General features: G+C 37.0%; 1 protein-coding gene across 2 annotated transcripts in view; it reads left to right on the forward strand.

Moving 5' to 3' along the window:
- Nucleotides 1-23,080, forward strand: part of LOC134529400 (hydroxyproline dehydrogenase-like) — a 151,972-nt gene that overhangs the window by 23,173 nt on the left and 105,719 nt on the right. For both annotated transcript variants that reach the window (XR_010074560.1, XM_063363434.1), the window contains exons 3-5: nt 5,272-5,465; nt 17,823-17,946; nt 22,535-22,703. Coding sequence is in view for 1 of the 2 variants with exons in the window: in XM_063363434.1 (XP_063219504.1) it covers nt 5,272-5,465; nt 17,823-17,946; nt 22,535-22,703 (487 nt within the window). In the remaining variant the exon portion in view is untranslated. The remainder of the gene's footprint in view (nt 1-5,271; nt 5,466-17,822; nt 17,947-22,534; nt 22,704-23,080) is intronic.

Below are 23,080 nucleotides of genomic sequence, written 5' to 3' on the forward strand. Positions count from 1 at the left end.
CCACTCCCAGATAGGTCAGGTCCAATCACGCTTCAGGTCCACTCCCGCCATATTGAAAAAAGAATTTTTTTTTGTAGAATATCGGTAAAAAAATGTTTAATTAAGTAAAAAATAAATTTATTAAAATTTTTAAAATAACATTCCGCCATCTTTGATTATGTCATGGCCGCCATCTTAAAAAATTGTAAGTATTATCGTAAAAAATTCGGAAAAAATTTAGAAATTATAAAATTATTATTAATACAATTTTAACCAAAGTTTTAATTAATAAATGCACTTACGTAATGGAGTCTTCGGGTTTGAACCCAGCGAGAGCAAAAAAAAAATAGTGACAGATCCTTCCTCCACGGAAGCCTCCGATAGACTGACCTCCCACCACCAATGCCAAGGTAGATATATTGACAGCTAGTATTACGTCACGTCCAACATTTTGTTTTCGTATGCTGGAGACCGCCATCTTGTTTTCATCTGCTGGAGGCCGCATTCTTGTTTTTGTCTGTTAGAGGATGCTGTCGATATGTTAGTTTAATTTTCATTCGCTAAAGTGCAGTAATCATTTATTAATGTGGCGCCCGCCATATTTTCAGCCGTGAATTCATTTCAATTCTATTTGAAATTTCAATATTTTGTGGGGAAAATTCCAGTGCAGGATTATGTATAATTTAGGTAATAACAATTCCTGATTTAACAATATCAGATATCGTTGACTGTTCCCTGGCGCTGACTAGTAGCGAGGAGAAGAGGTGGCGGCTCAAATCTAGCCGGCTAGAGAGACGTGTGGAATTCATGTCAAATCATGAAGGAAGAAGATGTAAATTTTGCTGAATTTAGCGATGGCCTTGAGCCGGAGAAAAAGCCGAACTCTTGGACCAACTCTTGGACCCCACCGAAGCCAGACTAAAATTAGGTCCAATTGTCAAAAATATAAATAAGGGGGACAAGAAAAAAATATAGTGAAATAAGAGCAAACAATTAAGTAAAAAGTCACACTATAGGCAAAAGGAGCAGAATTCCCCACGTACCATTCTGGGGGTATAATAATGAAAATCACTCCCTCGAGGGAGCCATGCGCGAAAAATACTAAATATTACATAATAATCAAAACCAAGCAAATATCAATCTAGAATAAAATAAAATAGGGATCACTCTTTGAAATCACATACCTTAAGCTAGTCGCTGCAAAACTGGTTCTCAAAAGAGTTCGCGGGTGAGAAGCACCGGAAAGAAACGACCACGGTGACGGCAGAAGGGTGAATCCATCATCCCTTGGGCTGAATGTAGTTAAAACTCGCGCTAGGAGCACGGAGGCCTAAGAAGTGGGGGAACTGGCCTCTGATTGGCTGGAGGTCACGATAGAGATCTCACTCTGCTGACCAAAAGAAAAAAAAAAGTTGCTGGTAGCCTAACTTGAGAGCATCGGAGGTAGCTTGTTGCGCTCCGAAAGCAGCGCTCTCTGTCGGGATACAGACGAAACAAACTCAGGGTTAGTTCTCAAAAGTCCCGCGAGAGGGAGGGCGTAGTTGTCTCCTGTAAGCCTGGCGCTTATGGGTCCAACTGAGCTGCGCTCTGTCGGGCTGATAGGGAAAAAGAGAGAGAGAGAGGTTGTGACGGCGGCCACTAGAGGCCTCGCTACTCGCCGAACTAAAGTATAATAGTTGGCGAAGGCGGAACTTTCGCCGACCAGCGAGATGTCCTTGATTTCGGCCCGCCGCGCCGAGAGCCGAGGTTAAGGCCCGGTCAGTGCTCTTGGTGAAGTTCATGGAAAAGCAGGAGAGGGGAAGGGGGGAGGAATCTGCTGTCCAGATGGGAAATGGAATTCAGTGGAGCCCATATCGATCCCAAGCAGGTTGGAAACCCCAGAAAAGATCGTGAAAAGAGTTGCTCGCCTAAGGCCAGCTCTTGGAAGGTACGCTGAGGAAGGTTCTAAGAAGCACAAAGTTAGACAAAGTTACAAGAAGTGGTCGTGCTGCGAGACGGGAAGAAAATGAGTCTAGCTGCTTGCGCCGCGAAAAGTTTGCAAACTCTCAATTCGGGCGCTGGGAACCTCTCGAGGAACTAAGTGTTATTAGTGAGAAAACAATAATATAACTAAATTCACGTTAAGCTAGAAATTCTCTGTCAAAATTTAAATGCGAAATTAAATTTTAGGTCAAAATAAATCGGTGCCAATAATCCCAAATTTGCGGCACAAGAGATTTCGACCGCGATGTTGGATTACGATTATAAATAATTGTAAGTGTTTATTAATTAGATCTCTTCGACTTATGGAATATTATATGATCTGAATTAAAACCACCATGTGCCAGGTTGATTTCTATACTGAAATTTTTATTTTATATTTGTACCAAAGTGTCATAATTCAATGTCTCGATGGCCGTGAGGTTAAAGGCATATGTTTTCCTACTCAGAGGTCCGAGCTGACATGTTTCGATTAACCTCGCGTCCAAAGTATTTTGTAAAAATATTAAATATGTCGATAAGGACCATAACATAATTAGTAGGTAATGGAACATCTAACTTACGTGCATGAGTCAAGAGCGATGCTGACATGTTCTAGGAACAAACAAAGATGGAGGTATTTAAGATTGCGGCCTCCAGCAGAACAAAAATAATCAAGATGGCTGACTTGTCATTCAAGATGGTGGCCTCTAGCAGACGAAAACATTATGATGGCTGTGACATCATCCAATATGGCGGAATCCAGCAGATGAAAACAATATGACATTGTAGGTTAGAGTGTAAAGTTTGCACTTCACAACCGATATGAGAGTTCATCTCTACAATGACCAAGAGTCTGGATTCTTCGCTCAAAAACGTATCGAGATCAGTGAAGGTCACATGGCAATGGATTCAGAAGGCATGATTGATTTTGAACATAATTTCTGCAATGTTGTAAGCTCATAAAACAACCTAATTGCTAAGGTTTTACCGAGCTTACAACAAAATATAAGAAACAATGACTGGTTGTGTGAAAGGGCGATCATGGCTAATAAGAATTAATCGGTAGGCTATATCGATAAAAACAATTACAGCTCAAGTACCTGGTGAGACCATCTACACAATTATTGACACAGTGATGATAAATGATGACGCAACTACATACCCTGTTGAGTTTGTAAAGTCATTAGAATTATCATGGGTGTATCATGCGTAACTTGGATGCACCAAAGTTGTTTAATGGCACTAGGTTATGCATCACCTAGCTGAAAAGGCATATTATGCAGGCCACATTCATCAACGGAGGACCAAATGGAGAAATGGTATTGATACCATGTATTCCCATTATCTTTACCAATTTACCTTTCCAGTTAAAATACTTACAGTTCCCTTTGAATGTGGCACTTTCAATTACTGTTAACAAAAGTCATGGACAAACACTAAAAGTGGTAGAAATACATCTGGGAAACCCATGTTTTTCTCACGGACAGCTATATGTTGGCTGCTCGCATGCATCGAGAGCCAAAAATCTGGACATATATGCAGAAAACAATAAGTATCGAAAATTTGTTTAAAGAAATGTATTGCAGTGAATTTTTTGTTCTCAAAACACTCCGAAACTATTACAATCTTTTTACCCCGTGTTGAGCCGCCCAGTTGCTTACAGAAACATTAGTATCTCTTGACAATGTGTGAGAAATGACTTCCAATAAAGAGTATTTAAAAACTGAATTTCTTTAACATTTTTTGTCTTAGTTCTATCGTAAAAACGGTAATACATGAAGAAGTACATATTTGTAGGATTATAGTCCAAACTCTAAAATATGACCACAAATAAAAAAATATGGCCAAGCTTAGTGTCGCATAGTGTGGTGGTACGGAACCCTTGGTGCGCGAGTACGTTTTGCACTTGATTTAGTTATATTTAACTGTTAAAGTGCGGGCGAATCCGTGTGGTGCAGCTAGTAGTAAATAAAAGAGTATCAATGATGGCATTAACTTAGTTGAAATAATATAGGCGCGAGTTTAACAATTTTATAAATTGTTTACTACATGAAACGAAAAGGAGGTAAGTGTGAATTTATCAAGGTAAATTATATTTTCGAACACTCTGAAACAGAAGTTTTAAAATCAGGTACTTAAATTATAAAAAAATTAAAACGACCTACAAATAACTTTTAAAAAGTATTCTTAAACAGTTATGTTATGAAATAAATCATTAATGCACCTGTCAATTGATTGTGTCTATTTATTCAGTAAAAATGTTTGGCATTATTCACATGCTTGACTTTCAATGGTTATATTATAGCAATACTCTAAAATTGCGCAAGTGAAGCCACGGGCTATTAGCTAGTAATACAATAAACCAGGGAAAAATAGCTCTGCTGAAAACTGGCTTTGTATTTAGTTTATAGAATTTTTTCCTTTGAAGGTATCTGGATACACGGTTTATTCTACTATCCAAATTAATTATGTAATGTTTTCTCCACCCTAGCATGCTTAGGCGAGGCATTAAAATAATGACTTCGTTACTGTTTTTAAAAATAATACCAATCTAATGGTGTCAAATAAGTTTTAGGCTGTGTTTTAAAGAAAACATATTTTGAAAAATTGGCAGTAAAAATTAGTTAATAGATAAATGCATTAATTAATAATTGTGATTGAACTTGATTGAAATAAATACGAATGTGATTGAAGTATGAAAAATAAACAAACGTAAATAGAAAATAAAATGGCGGGCTTTACGGTAAAGAAGTTACTTTACATAAATTCAAACACCTGAGTCCTGAATACGCTTCCTTATTGGGCTGTAAGCTGTTCATTGTAAAGCATTTCATATTTGTCGAAAAACGCCTCTCATCATTGGGAATAGCACCCACATTTATAATACATACATATTTTTTCTCGAAATGACGAGAGACGGCAATTCCTTGTGAATAATCCAGTATACTGCAATGATCAGGAAGAGAGTAGTGTAACTGCATTACTATTTGGTGTTATGCTTGTTCCACTTGTACTTTTATATTGTCACCGAGAAGTTAGATGTGGCGAGGCTTTTTGGCTGCGGATTTGTCAGCTGCATATTACAAATATTATTTTGAAGCCTCTTAGCACTACTAGAAACTGAATTTTCAGGTGTATATAACTTTTCAATCACATAACCTGTGAATGTACCATAGGGAATAGCATTAACACTGAAAGCATTTCGAGTCGAAAATTTACGTCTCATATCCATCAAAAACACAGATGGCAGTCTTCCGGCATATAAGGCAGGGACGGTAAAAACCAATAAGGGGATAAATATTGTTTCGTCTGTACCTTTGTGGCGTCCAGTTGTTCCAGATGGGCCGGAAGGTGTGCGGGGACAGGATAGTGGGATCCCTGCTCCACCCGACGATCTACGCTCAGTTCGTTGCCGGCTTCGAGGAACGTGACGTGGCGACCACCGCCCAGAACCTCCGCAAGCTGGGACTACGCTTCATGCTCACACCCACGCTCGAAGAAGATGTCGGCGAGAGCTCCGACAAGTAAGTGGCTCGTGATGCTCCGGCCGAAGAACAATACAGAAGTAGAGACCGGAATAGTTCGCGGTTTCACTACGGGATAGGATAAAATTCACATACATTTACATGTGTGCTGCATCTGTTATTGACTCAAAATCTATATGTAGTACACTGTACCAATGAGAAACAAAGGGGTGGCTCCAGAAAGACTTTTCAAGAAGGGCTGTAGTACGAAGTACAATTGCAAACATGTCATTATATAAGTCCGAGGTTGGCCTTATTTTATATTTAGAAATTAATTATCTAGAATACTGAAAATTAATAGTTCCATACTTATTTAAAAAAAAAACATGATACATAAATTTAAGTATTCAAATTAACATAAAAATACGATCCAAAATTAAAATTAATAAAATTCTGTCTCTGGAGGGGCTATCGCCCACACCTACACCGCCTGCCCCCCGTTGCCCTTGGTATCTCACTTGTGAGAGACTCTGAACTAAGAAAGTATCAAATCAGGCTACTAAGTTGAGATATCTCATACGCGAGCAGCCTAACAACAGCTGATAATTCTCCGAGAAAAAGATAGCTCTGAAGTACATCCGAGAGGTAATTTAACTCGCGAATTTTCCCAGTGTATAGAAGGTCTGAGAGACTGCTGCTGCGGTCGGAGCCTCGGTGACAGACACAGTATTATCCGACCAGTTTCTCTGGTTCCTTAATTTACCTTTATTTTTAAAATATTACTTTGATTTAATTCAAACCTATTTAAGAGAGTCTTAGAATTTGGTTGGATAGCGGGGGTTTTTAAATTATTTTAAACACTGCGATACGAGCATACAAAACATATATCTATTCATTTTGTTTACTGGAATTTCAGTTTGAAAATATTTGCAGAAATAAGTTTTCTAAATGTTAACTAGTATAGATAATAATGAGAACAATGAAGAAAACACCGAAATAAAATTTCAGATTTTCTTAAATCTAAATTTAACTCAAGATAAATAAATTTTTCTTTGCTGAATAAAAACCAAATTTTGAGGATTTATTACTAAATATACTTCTATTGCAGTAGTATGTAAATGTGTTTCCTGCGCCTGGTGCTGGTGCGTGGTGGCGGTGGTGTCACCACCATCTTTGATTGTGACGTCACAGCGGCCATTTTGGATTAATTTGACCTTGATGATTTACTTCGACCTTCAAATTTTGCCAAAATTTTAAAACAATGACTCAAAATTCTTCCAAATTTACCAAAAATTAACCACAATTCGTCAAAATTTCAGGATTTTAGGGGAAAATATTCCGCCAAAAAATCTCAAAAATCAGAAAAATAAAAACTTCCTTATGTCGAGAGAAAACTTCCAGTTTGGAGGGAAAATTTCCCGTTTTTAGTCCCAAAAATTGTCAACGATGTGGAAATTTACCAGAGCGGCTTAAATTCCTCATGAGCAAGCTGCATTAAGCCACCAAGGACATGAGCTTGACAATAAGGATGCCATGGCCCCCATTTTGAATTGTTATGTAACCATTGCAATTATCATTACGGACGCCATCTCGAAAATCCGTATTTTTATGCTAGAAATTCGGGTAAAATTTTAAAAGTTATAAAACATAGTTTAAAAAATTAATTTTAAAATTCCGCCATCTTGAATTATGAAGTCATGGCAGCCATCTTGAAAATAAGTAATTATTGTCAAAAATTTTTGGAAAAAATTTAATAAAATTTATTTAAAAAACGCACTTACGTCATGGGGCCTTCAGTACGAACCCATGAGGGCAAAAATAAAAATGGTGACAAATCCTTCCTCCATGGAAGCCATTGACAAACGGACCTTCCACCATTAATGCCAGGGTAGGTATATATATTATATCGCCAGCTAGTATGTGTCATCACGTCCGCCATCTTGTTGTCGTCTTCTAGATAGCGCTACCGCTATGTTGGTTTAATTTTTACCAGCTAGAGAGCAGTAATAATTTATTGCCAGGGTAATCGCCATCATATCGGCCATATTAACCATCATCTTGGAAATTCGTATTTATTTAGCTAGAAATTTTGAAAAATTTCCAAAATTCATTTTAAAAAATTTGCAAATTATATATTGATTGATTTGATTGATTCATGTCCTTATTTATATACTTTATTGATGCAAAATATTTAATTTTAGGTAAAAAATTATTTTTAATTAATATAGTGGCAAGTCCTAAAATAGGCTTAAATTCCTCATCTATCAGCCTTTAGTAAGTCAATGATGACATACTAACCACCATCTTGAAAATTCCTAATTATTTAGCTCGATTAAGGAAAAATTATAAAAATCATCAAAAAAATTAATCATTCAAAAATGATTGACTCGATCGATTCCCGACTTAAGTTCAATTCTCGTTCAGTGATAAGAGTACTCAAAGCTTAAAATATTTTTAATTCTGTTTCCCATTAACTTTTGTGAAGTTTATTAATCATACCCTTTACGAATAAGAACTCTATACAATATACATGTAAGACGAAATAAATACGATGTCAATGTGCCTACAATGGAAGTATAGTTTTTAGATGCTTGAAATGCATTCCAACCAGGTCTTGTACATTGATAGGTGCCAAGTGTTTTCGGACTACGAGGCCAAGCCATGTACAACGTCATGCTATAGATCAGATGTCTCCGAACCACGAGTCCAATCGAACCGACTATAAACTTAACAATCCAGAATAAACAGTAGGATACGAAACGTCGCAAGATGCGGTAGGATACAATGCCTCCAAATTTCATTGGTTCCAACAGTCTATGGCTCCAACAGTATTTGGCTCCAAAAGTAATTGCCTACAAACGCCATTGGCTCCAACAGACTATAGCTCCAACAGTCTTTGGCTTCTGAAGTCATTGGTTTCAAAAGTCATTGCCTCCAACGGTCTTTGGCTCCAACAGTCTTTGGCTCAAACAGTCTTTGGCTCTAAATGTCTTTGGCTCTCACCAGTCTGTAGTTTCAAAAGTAATTGACCCCAAAAGTCACTGCCTCCTACTGTCTTTGGTTCCAACAGCTCCAAGTGCTCCAAGCTCCAATTGCTCCAATTGCTCCAAGAGATCCAATGCTCCAATTGCTACATGAGCTCCAATGTTCAAATTGCTCCAAGATTGCCAATGCTCCAATTGCTTCAATTGAAAAAAAGCTCAAAGTCCTCAAAAGCTCCAAGTCCCATGCTCCAATAGCTTCATTCGCTCAAAATCTCTAAATACTCCAAATGACCAACTGCTTCAACTGCTTTACTTGTTCCAAGTGCTTCAATCGCACTAGATCCTCCAATTGCATGCATGTGTGTAGGTGAATGTGTTTCGAAGTGTATAGGGTAATATCTGTGCTTAGACGAATATGTGTAGTCGAATGCCTGTATAATGTTAAATGTGTTTGTGTTGAAGAGGCCCGGAGAACCTCTTCGGTTATTAGACCTAAACGTCACGCCTCGCGCCTACCCCCTCCCCTCTTTCCACTCCTGGGTCTGAGACGTAGCGCTTCTTTTCCCCTTCTCCCCGCGCTGCGATGGTGGCGCCTCCAGTGACAAGTCGAGGTGCGACCGAGGCTCATCGCCTCTGGGCCTTTTTCACCTCTAGCTCCCGTTGGGGTCGGTTGCGCGTTCGATGGTGGTTGTCCACTCTCTCGTCTGGTCGGTAATGTATTTGGGTGCTTTGATTGTCCGCGAGGTGACTGTGGAACTTGCGTAAAGTTAAGCGTGTGTTTCCATAATTTAACTGTAACGTTTTTTTTTTTTTTTTTGCTGTCACCTTTTGAAATTGACCTTCGCTCCTTGCATGGAAACACACGTCGCTTGCCGACCCGGGTGTTACAGGATGGTTTTGCATTGCCATTCTTTCTGTTTTTTTTTGGTTCTGTGCCCTTGTAAAGTGTGGTTTTCATTAGCCTCCTGGCTGGCCACCCCTTCTCCCCATTTGATTACCCGGTATGGGGTCGCGGGCTCTACTGGTTCTGTTGCACGTGTATGAGACGTCTGTATGCACGTCCTTAAACCCGGGTTTTCTTGCCCTTGTGCAGGGGGCTTAATACGTTACGTTACGTTGGGCCATGCCATGCCGATCCCAATATTCTAGAGGAGGAATTGGTCCGAGCGTAGGTGCTCACTTTAATTTAACGTTTAACTTTAATTTAACTTTTAACTCGCTCAGTAATACCGCTTGTGGCGCACTTTTGTAACAAAGAATATATGCATTTGTGTGTAAATGGATCAACGTATTAATATACGAGTCTCATGTTCCTTATGATCCCTTCAATTTGTACTTTTGTAACAAAGAATATATACATTGTGTGTAAATGGATCAACGTATCAATATACGAGTCTCATGTTCCTTATGACCCCTTCAATTTTTAAGTACACTTCTAAACTAGCTGCAACAGGTTCTACTAGAAGAACCCCCCCCCCCCCCCCTTTATATTGATTAGCAGGTTCAAGCGATCTTCAGTGTTTTGAATTTCAGCACTGTAATAGGTTAAGCAAACATATGTGAGCGTAAAATATAGTGTTTGTAGGTAGTTTGGTTCGCACTTGCTTGGTTAGAATTCCTTTAGTGGTTTTGTTATATTAAAACGTGCCTCATAGATTATATTTTGGTTATTTGCATGTATCCTATGCATGTTGGCATATATGCATGCAAGCTGCCACTATGTTGTGGTAATATATAAAGAAATGTATAAAAAGGAATAATGTTCAGAGATGATTGGCTTATATGGGCATTTTTGACTACGTGCGAGATATATTTATGCTGTAGTCTTGAGGCTTTATTGTAGTCAAAGAAAGCTGTCTGTTGTCGTCATATTCCTTCTGGTCTGCAAATGCTTGGTGAAAACATGTTTGTAGGTCCATAGGTCAGCAGCTGTGAATGAGGTTAGTGAAGGCAGGCATACATCAAGTACTGTGGTTGTAGGTCATTTGGTTTGAATAAGCGCAGTGTCTTGGCAATATATCGTAAACTTTACGTAACGTTTCTTGACACAAATTTATTGCAGGTGAGAAAATATCACAAACAAAATATTTCAACCGTGATTTATTTTTTAAAATAAGAATACGTGGATTATTCTTTGCATTTTAAAGGAAAGCGTTATTTTGTGGACGTCTATGTTAACGAGAAATACGATTATGTGTGCTATGTGAGGGAATGTCAACGTTATGACTTCCTCTCTCCCCCACGTAGAGTACTGTTGTCGCCACGAGTCGTGATGGTATTTTGCGCGGGCTAGAAGAGAATTAGCAAAACCGGTTGTGGCGTTCTAAAAAAAGTTCTTGTTTTGCCTGATAATAAAAACAATAATGAAAAGTGACGAACGTCCAACGAGGTTAGGTAAATCAATATTAAAAAAACAAGTAACATAGAACATTGGCACGATATTTAACCACCATTATTTTGAACCTACGATTGATAAGTCTATAGTACAGTCGTGTGCTTTAGAGGTAGTTCATGCGCATAGAAGGAAAATTAATATATTCTATTTTTCTTAAGGATGCATGACGCAACAGCCAACAAGACCAGATTAAGTTTGCTTTTTGGCGGTAATTGAGAACAGTTTGTATTAACCTATTATAGTGGTAAGAAACTGTGGAGATATTACCTTGCATTAATCAGGTAATCCCTGTTTTAGAAATGAATAATCGTAATTACCTAGATAAGTGACTCGCGATACATGTACGTGAATACACTTAAAAAAGATTAAAGGTTTTTTAAAATTATTGTTCACTATTTATTTTGCATGACCTTTCATGCCTTAATATATTTTTTGAGTTGCAAAATAGTGTTAACAAACTGGTTGTCAACTGTTGCGGGAGAATCATACTTTAAATTCTTACTAACACTGCCTGTGAATGTTTGATTAAATGGCAAATTCACTGGATTAAATAATTGCGTGGGAATTCAATTGTGGACCAATTATTATCATATGCGGCATACACAGTAGTGTGCGTGGCCTGCTATGCTGCTATGCACTCTTCTTAGTGTATTAATAGACAAGAGTCTAGTGGCAGCACCGCTACTTCCTGCAACTGGCTGCAAATGCCGAGCCTTTCCGAAGTTGGCCGATCGGGAGCGCCTACCCCCTGGATTTTTTTTAATTTTTACGCGCGCGTTTTTACTCTCCAGTATAAAAAAGCCACACAGACTTGCAGCAGTTGCCGCCTCCCGGGCTAGCAGAGCGCTCCCTTCCCCTCCATCCTTTCCCCCTCTCCACCTTGCCCCAGCCTTCCCCTCCGCACTTCCCCTCCTTTCCCGAGGCTTCCCGTCTTCCCTTCTCTTTGTTTCTCGAACCTTCCCCTCCGCCGCTTTTCTCTATTGTTCTCGAAAGACAGTTCGCCTGTATATAAGGCCGCGAGTTTGCTTAGGCCGGCACTGTCTTCAGTCACTCTCGCTCGTAGGCAGTCTGCTGGGAGGAGGCCGCGCTACTCATGCTCATGGTTGATTAGTTATGTTAGAAGCTTCGCTTTAAATCCACTATGGATCTCTGCCTTGTAATTTCCGCGTGCATTAATGGTCTGTTTACTTCTTTCTTACGAGCCTTCTGCTCTTGATTGAGTGGTCTAGATGGGTCTCGTACCTAATTTTGTTGGATGTTCCATTTATCACCGACCTTAATTTACATGAGTGTTTGCTTGATTATTTGTTTTGCGCATTGGGCTTCCTCCCTGTCGTAATATTTTTTGATTTAATGTCTTTTAGCTGGGGTTCGCGATTCCCATTTAAATTTGCCATGAAAGCTTATGTTGCAAGTAAACTTAATGCATAATTTAAAGCCTTAATATTTATACTTAATTGTTTGATAACGTTTGATAGCGTGAGACTTTTATATGACTTTTGTCTGCTTGCTAAGGTCTTTTAAATGTACATTAATTAAAAGAATTTTCCTTACGCGCAGTACTTAAATACGTGTTACGTCAGGCGCATTTTCATTGCGCAAATTGTTCATGATGCTCTCTTTTCAAGCATCTGTTTTATACTCATGTTTGTAAAAAACCATAACGATTAATGGGTGTTGTCTGCACATTTGTTATATCTATTTGTATCTTAATACATTATCATTTTTGTTTAATGAATAAAATATATTTTTTTCTACTTTCATTTTTTTTCTAATATAACAACATTTTTACAACTGCTGTTGTATCATACTGGAATGGTACACCATAGGTTCCCACTTAACCTGTTGAAGTTACATCGATCTCCCACTTCCACCTAGCTTCAGACTGTTTAGTGTGCGTGCTTTTTACTAAATGTTTCATCATGTACCTATGTTTGTTTTCAGTTGTTTCAGTGAGTGTTAAGCTATGAGTAACTGTAAGCAATTTGTATGTGAAGAATGTGGACAAGGGTATGATTATAAGAAAAATCTTCGCCAACACGTGCGGATGAAACATCTCGGGAAAGTTGACGACGTATCTTTTTCAGAGAACAAGAAAAAAATTGTGAATTTAAGTGCAACAGTTGCGATAAAGAATTTAGTCTTTTCCGAAATCTAAGCTTCCATGAACGGAAATATCACACACATTTTCAGCCACACGAACTGACGAAAAATCCCGGTAAAATTGATGACGTAGCTTCTAACAGGAAAAAAAAAATTGGAATTAAAGTGCAAAAGTTGCGATAGGCAATATAATATTTTTTGAAATTTAAGATACCATTAACGGAAATTTCACAGTGCGGAAATTGTTTCCACAAATAGTTTCAAGTGCTCATTTTGTGAGTCAGACCTAATACGAAAACGTCATTTATGGATCATCTGGAGTCGGAACACAGTGCTGGTGTCAAGTCCCAAGATCTCAAGTTTTCCTCTTTCGAAGATTTTGTGAAATGGAAGCAAAATGTTGAAAAGGAAACATTTTCCAGGTAGTATGTGAAAGAACGTGGTTCAAAACGGTGTGCTGACAATTCTACTTGGCATTATTTTGTATGCCATCGTTCAGGCTATTACATGTGTCAAAGTACAGGTCAGAGGCACCTTAAAACTCAGGGCAGTAATAAAATCAATGGGACATATCCTGCAAGCATACGAGTAATAAAATCTGAAGGTGGAATGTGTAAAATTAGTTACATTTCAACACATGTAGGTCATCAAAATTATATAGACCATCTCAATCTCTCTAATTCGGAAAGATGTGATTTAGCAACATACCTTGCCAATAAGATTCCATTCCATGCCATTCTAGACAATATACGCGATTCAGTTTCTGATTTAAAACTAGAAAGAATTCACCTCCTAACCAGAAAATACCTATATAATATCGAGCAGTGTTATAACCTATGTGCAGATTCTGTGAGACACAGAAATGATGGGACTAGCGTGGAGGCGTGGGTTAACGAAGTAAGGGCAGGTGATAAGTCGTGTGTTTTGTTTTACAAGCCTCAAAATACAGCCACTGAACTGCATCCCGAGTTAAAAAATGATTATTTTGTCTTAATTATTATGAACAATGCTCAGTGTGACTTATTGAAAAAATATGGCAGTGCCTGCATTTGTATCGATGGTACCCATGGTCTTAACAATTACGGGTTCTAACTGATTACATTAATCGTTTTAGATGACATGAGGCAGGGTTTTCCTTGCGCATTTCTAATATCGAATAGAACTGATCAACATGTACTATCAATTTTTTTCGAGTACTTAAAAAAAGAAGCTGGAATTTAATGCCCCAAAGTTTTTATGTCTCACACGGCTGACTCATTCTTCAATGCATGGGTTTTAACCATGGAGCCACCGACTGTGAGACTTTACTCCTCTTGGCACGTGGGCAGAGCCTGGCGGAAAATCTGTCAAAAGTTAACGATAGAGAGAAACAGGCCGAAGTCTACAAACTCTTGCGAACATTGTTGCGAGAATGGGACCCTGCTGCATTTGAAATGATGCTCCCTGCTGTAATAAAACGACTGAATAGAGATTCAGACACAGCTGATTTTGGGGTATATTTTAGTGAGAACTGCGTAAAAAAAATGTTCAGTCATGGGCATATTGTTTCAGGCTGAATAGTGGCATCAATACAAACATGCATATAGAACGTATGCATAGATCTTTAAAATACATATATTTGCAAGGAAAGACTGGACGATGATTGGATAAAGCGATTTTTGCTACTATGAACTTTCTTAGGGACAAGCAATTTGACAGGCTAATTGTTTTAACTAAAGGCAAAGTGACCAGTAAACTTGTAAATATAACAAGTAGGCATAGAGCGAGTCTACTTCTTAACATGGACTTGATTATCGAAGAGGACAATGGCTGGAAGGTTTCATCCACATCTGAGGTAAAATAATTGTATCACGTAAAAGAAAACAGATTGGACTGCCCTTGCAAACTAGTATGTACCGAATGTGCCACATGCATTCATAAATAAACTTGCACGTGTGTGGATTCCACTATCAAATGGAACATGTGCAAGCATATCCACCTGATTTGTCAACAGAAGAAAAAACCATTAAACAACTGCATCCGAAAATGTTCAAGCCAGTGCTTCCACTAGAGATCGCAATTTATGTATTCATTTAGAAAATGAACTAGAATTGACTGAAAAGGAAGACATAGTTTCTGAACTCAACAAAACAAAATGCAGTACTTTCTTTAATATAAGTGGTGAACAAGTCAAACTTGAAGAAGATATGCACGAGATAATTAAAGGAATCTCCACCCAAAGCGAGCTTGAGGTAATCAGACGGTACACTGCAACCATTAAAGCAACTTTAGCTGCAGTTCGTTCGCAGAATGGATGCCTTTCAAAAAGTCAGCAGGCCGTTCCGGGAAGAGAACAACTCAAACGAAATATAGTGCCACAGAAGACTGTTTTCTACAAAACGAAGAAAAGTGAGTCATCGCGCTGGAATCGTAAAAACAAATGAAACAGAAATTCAAGACATCGCAATATCATTACTGCACAAAAACTAACATTTATATTTCATTTGAAGTGTCAAACTTAACTTATATCAGTTAAATAATTGTAATATGTTTAGTGGTATGTTAGTATTTTTCATATTATTTATTCACTTTGTTAAGCATTTACAGTGAATTAATCTTATTCAGTATTATAGTATTATTCTTATCAATTGAAGGACGAAATATATCAAACTATAACGATCCATTTGTTTAGGATAACCAGTAAGCTTCATTTCGGTGCACATAGTTGAATAATATTTTGTTTATGATTGAAGCCACGGGTTTAGTGGGTGGCATTTACATGTATAACTAATATTACCTATATATATAAAACTTAAAATGTTTATTTTTATATTTCATTAATTTTACAATTATTTTTGATTTATTTTGTGTTTATAAATGACGAAATAGGTTTGAAGGGTTTTTGTAAATAATGTGTTTTTTGTTAGGGTGTAAAGTCCATGTTAATTGGTGCAAATAACATTACATAATTATGCAAGTCATTTTCAGTGTAGTTTAAAGTTTAAACTTTCTTTTAAAGTGATGTAAATATTATTTAATTTTTTTTAAATTATTTTTAGAAAACAATATACTTTATAACGTTTTTTCACTACACTGGTCAGTGTTTGACGAACCTAAGTAAACTAAATTAAAAAGACTACAGTAATATCATTTCATATGCAAGTTGTTCTCAGTATTGTTTAAAGTTTCAACTTTCTTTTAAAGTAATGTTTTAAATACTATTCAATTTATTAAAAGAAAACTTTAGAAAACAATATGCTTTATAACATTTTTTCACCACACTGGTCGGTGTTTGACGAAGCTTAGTAAACTAAATTGAAAATACTTCAGTATAGCGTCAGATCCTGCATTAACATCATTGCGCTCGCACCGCCGGCCCCGGAACGAGCGTGAGCGGTGCGGCATTTGCAGCCAGTTGCAGGAAGTAGCGGTGCTGCCGCTAGACTCCTGTATTAATAGTAGTTACACCCAGATTTATAAGAAAGGTATGCATAGGAAGAAGCGAAAAGTTATAAACATTCTAATTGTAACTTGAGATGAAGAGGCCAAAAATTAGTCTTTACTTTTGCCAGTAAGCAAGGTTTTTGAGAGAGCTGTGAAATCTGCAACGTGAAAGCTGCAAATCTTCTATCAAGAAGAATCACAGAGGCAGCAGGTAACACTCTCAATACGCAACCAAGATTCACCTTCACCACACGGAATTGTAAATAGGGAAGTGGTCATAACTGAAAGCGTTGCGATCCTGAAATATTTGACTGAAATGATTTGTTGAGATTTAGTTAGGTCATTGTAAACATATTTATTTTTGTGAATTATGTTTACTTAAAAAATGTATCCTTTATTTAGTTACATTTAAGTATAAGATTCTTTTTACAAGCGAATAATACATAAGAACTAATTTTAAAAGTTAATTTATACATATTCTGTCTTAAGCACGTGTAAAAAATATTTTAATCTGGTTTAAAGAAACTTATTGATTCTACTTACGGAACGCAAATTACGTTTTTATAAAGTAGTCACAATAGGCGGAATGTTTGCAGGAGGCTGGTATCCTGGAAACATTCGGTCGTGCAAGACGGGGAATAGCCAAACACTAGGGAGGCGATTATTTAAGACGTTTGGCGACAATAGAAAATATCCTCAGCTATTAAGGCCCTGCCATACAGTTGAATTTTTGGCACGAACTATATTTGAAAATAGAGTTAGAACGGAAATTTGTATTTGAAGGACAATGGTTTTCAATAGTCCGTACCAAATAAAGTTGGATAGATAACCAAAAAAAATTTTAATTCATGTCACTACTAATGTTTATTTTTGGACTGAGTTAGACCAAACTTTAATATTTTTATCTTATATTGAAATTTAAAAATTGTATCACAGTGGTGAATGGTAAATTTTAAGTAGGTGGTATGTTTTTGTGCATTACGAATTTTTAAAACCTCCATAAATTTTACGCACATCAAATTCGTTACGGATATATTTAAAAAAAAGGTTCTATGATATTTAAAGGTTTCCAGACACATCATTTGCTTTTTCCATAAAAATTTTTTGCATATCTACTTTTATCATATTAACATGAGTTTAGTTTTTTCACTTTTAAAACCTCTTTAATCGCCCATGTGTTCTTCACCAATTTAAAAATTCGTTGTGATGGAAACGGACGTAATTTCCTTTTTCGCTGGGCACCAATCTGATTGGGTTGTTCTGTCCAACAGCCATCACATTTAGAATTCGTCCTACATGAAAATTATCTGATGGAAACTCAAGCCATCCGACTTGTCAAACAAACATTTCTGCGCTAGTGACGTTTTCGTTTCCAATATTATTTGATCAAACATATCGGAAGGTATTGGAAACGAAAATTTGACAGTGCGAGAGGGCTTTTAGGGTTTCTTCAGGCCGGGTGCTGAGGTTTGGACAATGAAGTAAGAGGCGTTGTGTGTGTTTGTAACGCAGGCAGGCCAAGTACGACCGCAATCTAGAGGAGTTGCTGCACCTCGCTGAGATGGTGCGCATGCACGGAGGTGATCAGCCATGTCTCCAGGCCAAGGTCACGGCCCTTCTTTCAGCCGACACTCTGGTGAGCCACCCTGCCCCGCCAGTGTCTCTTGTTTCTTTTCCGATCAGAAATAGCTTAATATAAAAAAATGATTTTTTTATTTTTGCTAGGCTATGATTTTAATCTATACTTACTAATAATGAAACTGTTCAAGACAATAAATCTGTACATATGAAGAAATAATGAAAAATCTATTGCAACTGGCTAAAAATATTATTGAGATAAAAAAATACATTTAAAAAATTTGTCTGTTTGTATGTTTGTTTATTTCTATGTTTTTCTGTTTTTCCAAACATTAATCGAAAACTATATGATGGATTTTAATTAACTTATTATTATTGGAAAGATCTTCGATTAGCTTAAAATGTAGACTATAGATAATTACAAATAGTTACAGAATTTTAGACCTGAGAAGGTGAAAAAAGGATAGTTATGGTTTTAAGATAATTCTATCTCTGAAACTACTTAATATACAGAAAATATATACGGTACCAATAATTTACATGAGATAACTACCAACCAAAATTTTAATATTTGGCGAAAATCAAACTCTAAGGTCTTAAAAAGGGATATGTAGATTTTTAAGTATAATAAACATATCTCTGAATTTAATTAAGTATTATAAATAATATAGGGCACAAATAATATACATACGAATACAAAGAACCTAATTTTTTATATTTTGCAAACTCCAACCCGTAATGGGTAAAAAAGAGTTAAGTATGTTTCTTAGATAAATAAAAATATCTCCGAATTTAATTAAGGGTAATAAAAATGTTGTTTACCAATAATAACAATACAACTACCAACCACAATCTTTATATTATGTGAAATTCAACCCTAAGGGATGATTAGGGGTAAGTATATTTTTACGACTAATGATTATATCTAAGAATTTAATTAAACGTAATAAATAATATTGGGTACAAATAATATACATACGAATAAAAACAACACGATCTTTATGTTTTGCTAAATTAAACCCTTAAGGGATTAGAAAAGGTAAGTATGTTATTAATATTAAAAATTATATTTTCTGATTTAATTACGCATAATAAATAATTTAGCTACCAATAATAACAATATTAAAACTACTGACCAAAATTATTATATTTTCTGATATTCAACACCTAAGGGTTGACAAAGAGGTAGGCCTTAATATGTTTTTAAGAATAATAATTATACCTCTGAATTTAAATAAGCATAGTAAATTATTTTGGGTACAAGTAGGATAGAAATGCCGATACGAGCACAGGATTCACCAAGAGATGCCGGAGGTGCCAACTACCATCTTGGATTGGGACGTCAAGGTCGCCATCTTGGATGACCTTGATATTTGACATTGACCTCCAAAATTTACAACATTTGTCGAAAATCGACTCAAAATTGCCAAAATTTGCCAATTACACACAAATTTCCAGTTATTTTTAGAAAAACAATCCCGCAAAAAGCTCAAAAAATGGGAAAAATAACAATTTCCCTATTTTTAGAAACAAATTCCCGTTTTGAAGGAAAATTTTCTCTTACAGTCCAAAAAAAATAATCCGACCGCTTGAAAGATTATAAAAATGGCTTCAATTCCTTATCGGCAAGCCGCCCTTAACCACTGAGGTCATGAACTTGACAATTAGGATATCAATGCTGTCATTTTCAATAATGTCGTAATGTTCGCCATCATGAAAATCCGTAAATATTAAATTAGGAAATCACGAAATTTTTAAAATTAATAAAAAATAACTGAAAAATATTAGTAAAAAACACAAAACGACATTTTGAAATTATTATATCATGGCAGCCATTATTAAAATCATATGTAATAGTTCTATTCCTGACAGAGTTTCTCGATGCTGTTTTAAACAGACTGCCCTACTTCATCGGAATTATAAATGGCAGGATTCTTCGTCTTGAAAGCGCACTTCTTAACTTGGTCTTCAAGGGGCTCGAGTTTACCAGTTTAGCCATAAATTAGAGATACGCGTGTCACCATTTCATCTGTAAGCTGATTATGTTCGGCCTAATATACTCAATAAAACTACAAATATCTTTATATTCTCCAAAGTTATTTAAATAATAAGAGTCTTTCAGCATTCCACAAAATGCATATTAAGCCCGGTATAATCCATAAAATGCACCGAGCACTGTTTTCAGTTTAGTTTCATTGCCAGGAATCAACGCAATCGTTTGTGAAAAATCTGCTCATGTGCTTGTACGCATACGAGTCTCCAAGCTAAACCGGGGAGTCGAAATTTCTGTAGGTAGTTCCGAAGTAGGCACACGACTTCAACTTTACAGTTTTTAGCGCGTTGATAAATCGCTGTTGGACCGAAACCTTTATTTTCTGCCACACAGCACATCCTTTTCATGACCTTAAGTGTGTTTTCTAAGGTTTTTTTTAGAAAACTCTTTGTGACAATTCCCACAGCTAAGTTTCTTGCAAGATGGATTCTTCTGTCATTCTCTCCTCTCGTGTCGACGAACATTACTGTTGTTCGAGAACATTTTTCTACAATGACGACATCGATGCTGGGAAGACGTCTATACACCTCCAGTATTCGTCAGTGATGCTAGTTGTACTGTAGTCATTGAAGTCTCCTTTGCTGGCAAAACAGGAATAATCGAGGTATTCTCTGCAGACAGCGCTGCACCAGTTGAAGCCACCTTTAGTGCCAATGGGATTTGCGTCGCCATCTTTAACCATCAGAGTTCCCATCGACGATGGTAAAACTTTCATCGAGTAAGACGTAAAATATGATAAAGAATAAATCAAGTTTTTAAGAATAGGTAAGTAACTATACTTATGTATCAGATGAGTCAACCTAGGTGATTCTTACACCGTCGTAGCCAGAAACAAACTGTGTTTTTCGTCGTCCAGTCCAAGACTTATATACTCGCAGTCGCTGGAATAATATTTGCGAGTCAAAACAAGAACCACTTGCATTAATACACCAGTAAAAAAAAAAACATTACAAAAGGAAACACACGTGAACACACTATCGTTAAAAAAGACAGACTGGACACACAATGCACACTCACCGGATACACATTGGACACACAATGAACACACTCGTCATAATGGACACAAACTGGATACACATTCGTGAAAAAGGACACTCACTGGATACACATTCGACAAAAGGACTCAAACTGGACACACACTGAACACACACAAAAGACGCATACTCGTAATAAAGGACATACAATGGACACACAATGGATACACATTCGACAAACAGGACACACACTGAACACACAATAGACACACACTCGTCAAACAGGACACACACTGGCCACACAATGGCCATACACTGGACTCACAGTGAACACAAACTCGTCAAAAAAGGACGCACACTGGACACACATAAAGAAAACACACACGTAAATAAGGACACATGCTGGACACACAATGGACACACGACCATAAAAAACATACTCACACTGGACACACACAATGAAAATATAAACATCAAAATGGAAGCGAATTTGGATACACACTCAAAGATGTAAGTAAATTTGGATGCACACTCAAAGAAGGAAGCAAATTTGAAAGCACACTCGCATAAAGTAGCACATCTGGAAGCACATTCAAAAAAAGGAAACACATTCGACAAAAAAGGAATTACATCTGGAAGCACATACAAAAAAGGAAGCACATTCGAAAGGACACTAAATAAATAAGCTTCATTTGGAAGTATATTCGATAAAAAGAAGCACATTTAATGCAAAAGACGTACATTTTCCCGAACATCCAACTTGGTAGTATACGATCTCATCACAGGGATACAATTTCATCACAGGAATACGATCTCACCACATTCGACACAGGGATACGATCTCATGACAGGGAAACGAAAGGATACGCCTCAAACTGTCTTTGGCCCCAACTGCTCCAACGACATTTGACTACGAGGCTACAAGGCTACATGACTACGAGGCTACAAGGCTACATGACTACGAGGCTACAATCTACAAGGTCACATGGCTACATGGCTATTAGACTAGAAGTAGGTTGTCAAATAATTATTTTTTTTATTTTCTTTCAGATGTCCATAAACCAAAAAGTTTTCTTATGAATTTCATTAATAAATAATAAAAACATTTTTTTTTAAATATTTATACATTGAATTTATAATTGCTTGCTACTCTGGAGATGGTGGCTGGAATGCTAATGGAACGGACGGGAATAATTTAATTACGGTTTTTGTGTCTGAAACTCATAGCTAAGCCAATGCAATTGCCACAACAGCCTTCAAAATTTATACATTTAGCCAGTTTTTAAAAAAAAATCCAACTTTGGGAAGAAAGAAAAGTTAAATAATTTTCACTGCAAAAGAGATTAGTGTATGGGTGGCCCACATTTTTTGAATAGACTGGGACGGTTACAAAATTTGAATTTTTAGTGAACAATTTTGTACCCTGAATTGTGGATTTTCTTTTATTTTGGTTTGTGATGGAACACAAGTCCAAGCAACTGAGTGTCATATCAGTAAAGTCACAGCCATTATCTGTTACAGTCATTGGAAACGGTAACTTGTAAACATATAGAAATTTTTGCAAGAAGGAGTTGTAAATTAATTAGTAATTTGGATGTATTATTAAACATTGTTTTCAGAAAGTGGTGTCTGCAGCGAAGGAAAACTCGGGAACCCCACCTGTTCGTATGGTAGAAGCGATCGCCGAAGTAATGGCAGGAGCGTCCGCCACAGCACTCGATCTGCCCGGCATCAGCAGGATTCACCAAAACAACCTGTTCCTTGCGGCCAACAGGTTCAGGACCTTGGGTATGATGGACGACTTGCGTTTAAGGACTAGGCTTGCTTGTACAGTTGCGACCAAGGGCCTATCCTGTTGGGCAAGGGGAAGGGCAGCTGTGACCCCTTTATAAGTGAGAAAAATAAAACAGACATAAAATATAAACAATTCCGGAAAGATTTACTAACAGGTTGATTATTATATTTCAAAATTTTTAGTAAAACCAATTATAAAATAGAGACACTGTGTCATATACGAAAAGTCATAAGATCCTCCTCCCCCTTGAAGAGGTTAAATCCCACAAAATGTCCCCCCCCCCTTTTCTCATTCTTTTCCATTTTGAGCTGAATACACCTTGACTGTGACAGAGGCAAAGTAAATTAACGAGTAGAGATTTTGCTTAGCT

Source organism: Bacillus rossius, chromosome 2, assembly GCF_032445375.1.
Source record: "Bacillus rossius redtenbacheri isolate Brsri chromosome 2, Brsri_v3, whole genome shotgun sequence".
NCBI lineage: Eukaryota > Metazoa > Arthropoda > Insecta > Phasmatodea > Bacillidae > Bacillus > Bacillus rossius.